At 43.5% G+C, this 4,906-nt stretch overlaps 1 protein-coding gene across 1 annotated transcript; it reads left to right on the top strand.

The window, feature by feature from the left end:
- Positions 1-1,623: 1,623 nt before the first annotated feature.
- Positions 1,624-3,307, top strand: LOC121867411 (sodium-coupled monocarboxylate transporter 1-like; the record flags this gene model as incomplete). The annotated part of the gene is made up of 3 exons (XM_042367322.1): positions 1,624-1,994; positions 2,739-2,879; positions 3,249-3,307. Coding segments are annotated over exons 1-3 (310 nt in total), but the record flags the coding sequence as incomplete, so codon positions are not given.
- Positions 3,308-4,906: the final 1,599 nt, after the last annotated feature.

Raw genomic sequence — 4,906 nt, 5'->3', positions numbered from 1 at the left:
CTGAGATTATGACAAACACGACCATTATTATATTATCCACGACTATGATTATAACAAGCACAACCATGAATATAACAAGCACGACCATGAATATAACAACCACGACCATGAATATAATAACCACGACCATGAATATAACAACCACGACTATGATTATAACAACCACGACCATGATTATAACAACCACGACTACGATTATAACAACCACGACTATTATTATATCACCCACGACCATGATTATAACAACCACGACCATGATTATAACAACCACGACCATGATTATAACAACCACGACCATGATTATATCACCCACGACCATGATTATAACAACCACGACCATGATTATAACAACCACGACCATGATTATAACAACCACGACCATCTGGAAAACGATGTCGTTGTACTCTGTCAGCGGGAGGGCCGTTGCTCGCAAACCAAGCACGAGCGTTCGAACTTTCACGCCTCCGTAAACTGTACCACGGGACTCGCCACCGGGCACGAAGGGCCCACGATCACGTTATAATATTATGGCGACCTGTAGTGTAGTGATCAGCAAGGTCTTCTCTCCGGGCAGGGTGAAACTATGGGGAAGTTCTTAACGCCATTTGCCTCTGTCTATCCAGCAGTAATTGGTGACTTGGATGTTAATCAATTTGCTGATCACTTTCCAGGATAATAGTTAGCCAGTGCAGTTGGTGAGTTGTCCGGTCTTTGATTATTCCTTGACACTGGGCCATGCAACTCTACGCCTTAAAAAATTCACTCTTCGTTGGCTCTTGGCCTAGCCATCCTCCAACACGAGGGGCAGCGGTTATTATATTCATTCAGGCATTATTAACAACATGGCTGTGTGTGGCTTCACCCGTATTAGACTAGGTTGCACGAATCTTCTATACACTAAACTTGTACAGTTGCGGAAATGTGCTTATACGCCCCCTGTGGTAATCCGTGTTTCCAAACGGCAACATTGCTGTAATAATCACTGTATTAGTCATGTAACGACGTAAGTGATTGGTGGATAGATTTGCTATAAGGTCATATAGGTTGGCTGTTTGGTGACACGGGTTACACAGGGGGGGGGGGGAGTCTATGATACGCTAATAAAGTATGTAAATATCCATTGCTTTAACTAGTGCCTGACTAATATTCGTTTATGACCCCAACAGTACCTAGAAGATCGCTACGCTTCCAGGTGGGTGAGGAGTGTGGCGGGGGGAATGTTTGTGGTCCAGATGTTGTTGTATCAGTCGGTCGTCATTTACACCCCCGGGCTCGCCATCGCCTCCTTCACTCACATCCCTCTCTGGACCTCCATCCTGGCGGTCGGCCTCATCGCTACTATTTACACAACCATAGTTTGTTTTCTTTCGTTGTCATTACGCTTTGATAATTATTTGTTTTAGCGTCTATTCTAGGTGTTAATACACTTAGTTGATGTTATGATATATCACTAACTTTACTTACCCTAACCTAAGGACTAAGGAGATTAGTAGGGTCATTACCTATACCTGACCACTGTGGACTTGATCTCACCCTCCTCTGTATATATATATAACTTGTTCTGTACTTCTCCTTAGTCTGTACTCACCCCCGAAGATGTGAATTACACGAAAGCGCTTTTTGGGAACTTCGTGTTTTCTTTTTCCTTGTAAATAGATAGTACCAAGTGAGAGATAGATGGATAGTCAAACAAGGAGACAGACAGTACACATACATAGAGACAATACAGGTATAGAATAAACAACACTAACAGTACATCCTACATATATTAAACTACTTTTACCTGTAGTTAATATTCCTAATCATTTTCTATCTCTCTCCGGCGTTGTTCAGGGTGGGATAAGGGCCGTGGTATGGACTGATGTGTTGCAGCTTAGTGTCCTGATGATTGGTTTTGTTGTCATCATCATCAAAGGTGTGGCAGATGTAGGTAGCGTCCAGCAGGTGTGGGAGGTGGCTGTGAAACATAACAGGGCAGGACCTCAGGCGTATACGTGAGTTGAATTTATAGCATGTTTTATATTTTATAAGTTTAGCTTTTGCTTAAGTACGGTTTAATCTGTTTTAACCTTTACTTAATCAAACCTAACATAATCTAAGCTAGCCTAAAATAACTTAATCTAACCTTCGCCAACCTAATTTAACCTTACTCAAATTTAACCTAACCTAACCTTACCTTATTTCACCGAAGCTAACTTAATCTAATCTAACATAACTTAACCTAATTTAACCTAACCCAACTTAACCTAACTTAACCTAACTTAACCTAATCAACCCTTAACTTAACCTAACTTAACCTAATCAACCCTTAACTTAACCTAACTTAACCTAATCAACCCTTAACTTAACCTAACTTAACCTAATCAACCCTTAACTTAACCTAACTTAACCTAACCTAACCTAACTTAACCTAATCAACCCTTAACTTAACCTAACTTAACCTAACTTAACCTAATCAACCCTTAACTTAACCTAACTTAACCTAATCAACCCTTAACTTAACCTAACTTAACCTAATCAACCCTTAACTTAACCTAACTTAACCTAACCTAACCTAACTTAACCTAACTTAACCTAATCAACCCTTAACTTAACCTAACTTAACCTAACCTAACCTTCCTTACAGGTAACACTAGTTAATCATCAAGTGAAATAATAGAGTGCCTAATCTTCGTATTACCCCTCCCCCCTAGTGTTGTATGTTCCTCATTCTTTGTTATTCCTCGTCACTGCAACAGATATGGCTACGATCCCCTTAAACGACACACCGTTGCCAACATCATTATCGGAGGTATCTTCTTGACGGCCGTTCAATACGGCAGCTCACAGACCTCCGTTCAGCGTTTCGCCAGCACCAAAAGTCTCTCCCAAGCTTATTTGTGAGTACAACCTACCATACACTACACAAAAATACATCAACTCTGTACTGCACTGTATACATAGATGTAGGTCCAGAGAGAGGGAAGGTAGGCATAAGAATACGTTAAAATTCACTAAAAAATATCTACCGTATGTCTCAACACCAGAATGAACTTTATTATGTGTTAAACAGGAAGATCCAGCCAATCATAGCGAGGTTTATACAATGGTTCCCTGCACATTGGATACATGGCGATGGTTTCAAAAACAATGGGATGGGGAGTTTCAACCACGCCAGATTATATATTATTGTTTGTTAATAAACTGGTGATTGTAGCTAGAAATATATTAATAGGTGTTATTCTTTTATTTAAATATTTATCTTTCAGGTCCCTAGTGATGATGATACCTCTGTTTATACTCGCCATCTCTCTGGCCATTTTTGCAGGTAAGTCAGTGGGTGTTGTGGAGGGCACTGTGCTTAGCTAGGCATTATTATTATTATTATTATTATTATTATTATTATTATTATTATTATTATTATTATTATTATTATTATTATTGTTATTATTATAATTAAGGTATACAGTTTTATTCTGAACAAAAAACTAAAATGGTTTGTTTTCTACTTGAAGTACACACACACACACACACACACTCACACAACACCCGAGGACGAGTTACTACACCACGTGAACACCTCACCACCTGGTGTCTCCATGACCACGTGAGGTCCTTCATATCAACACCCGAGGACGAGTTACTACACCACGTGAACACCTCACCACCTGGTGTCTCCATGACCACGTGAGGTCCTTCATATCAACACCCGAGGACGAGTTACTACACCACGTGGACACCACACCACCTGGTGTCCATGACCACGTGAGGTCCTTCATATCAACACCCGAGGACGAGTTACTACACCACGTGAACACCTCACCACCCGGTGTCTCCATGACCACGTGAGGTCCTTCATATCAACACCCGAGGACGAGTTACAGCACCACGTGAACACCACACCACCTGGTGTCCCCATGACCACGTGTGGTCCTTCATATCAACACCCGAGGACGAGTTACAGCACCACGTGAACACCACACCACCTGGTGTCCCCATGACCACGTGTGGTCCTTCATATCACCACCCGAGGACGAGTTACTACACCACGTGAACACCACACCACCCGGTGTCCCCATGACCACGTGAGGTCCTTCGTATCAACACCCGAGGACGAGTTACTGTACCACGTGAACACCTCACCACTTGGTGTCCCCATGACCATGTGAGGTCCTTCATATCAACACCTGAGGATGATTTACTACACCACGTGAACACCACACCACCCAGTGTCCCCATGACCACGTGAGGTCCTTCATATCAACACCTGAGGCCGAGTTACTGTACCACGTGAACACCACACCACCCGGTGTCCCCATGACCACGTGAGGTCCATCGTATCAACACCCGAGAATGAGTTACTACACCACGTGAACACCACACCACCCGGTGTCTCCATGACCATGTGAGGTCCTTCATATCAACACCTGAGGACGAGTTACTGTACCACGTGAACACCACACCGCCCGGTGTCTCCATGACCATGTGAGGTTCTTCATATTAACACCCGAGAATGAGTTAATACGCCACGTGAACACCACACCACCCGGTGTCTCCATGACCACGTGAGGTCCTTCATATCAACACCTGAGGACGAGTTACTGTCCCATGTGAACACCACACCACCCGGTGTCCCCATGACCACGTGAGGTCCCTCATATCAACACCCGAGGACGAGTTACCACACCACCCGATGTCTCCATGACCACGTGAGGTCCTTCATATCAACACCTGAGGACGAGTTACCATACCACCCAATGTCTCCATGACCACGTTCCTCATATCAACACCCGAGGACGAGTTACTACACCACGTGAACACCACACCACCCGGTGTCTCCATGACCACGTGAGGTCCTTCATATCAACACCCGAGGATGAGTTACTACACCACGTGAACACCTCACCACTTGATGTCCCCATGACCA

The sequence above is a fragment of the Homarus americanus genome, unplaced genomic scaffold, assembly GCF_018991925.1.
Source record: "Homarus americanus isolate GMGI-L3 unplaced genomic scaffold, GMGI_Hamer_2.0 scaffold5906, whole genome shotgun sequence".
Classification (NCBI taxonomy): domain Eukaryota; kingdom Metazoa; phylum Arthropoda; class Malacostraca; order Decapoda; family Nephropidae; genus Homarus; species Homarus americanus.
Note: the sequence above shows the minus strand (reverse complement) of the source record. Positions and strands in the feature narration are given on the sequence as shown.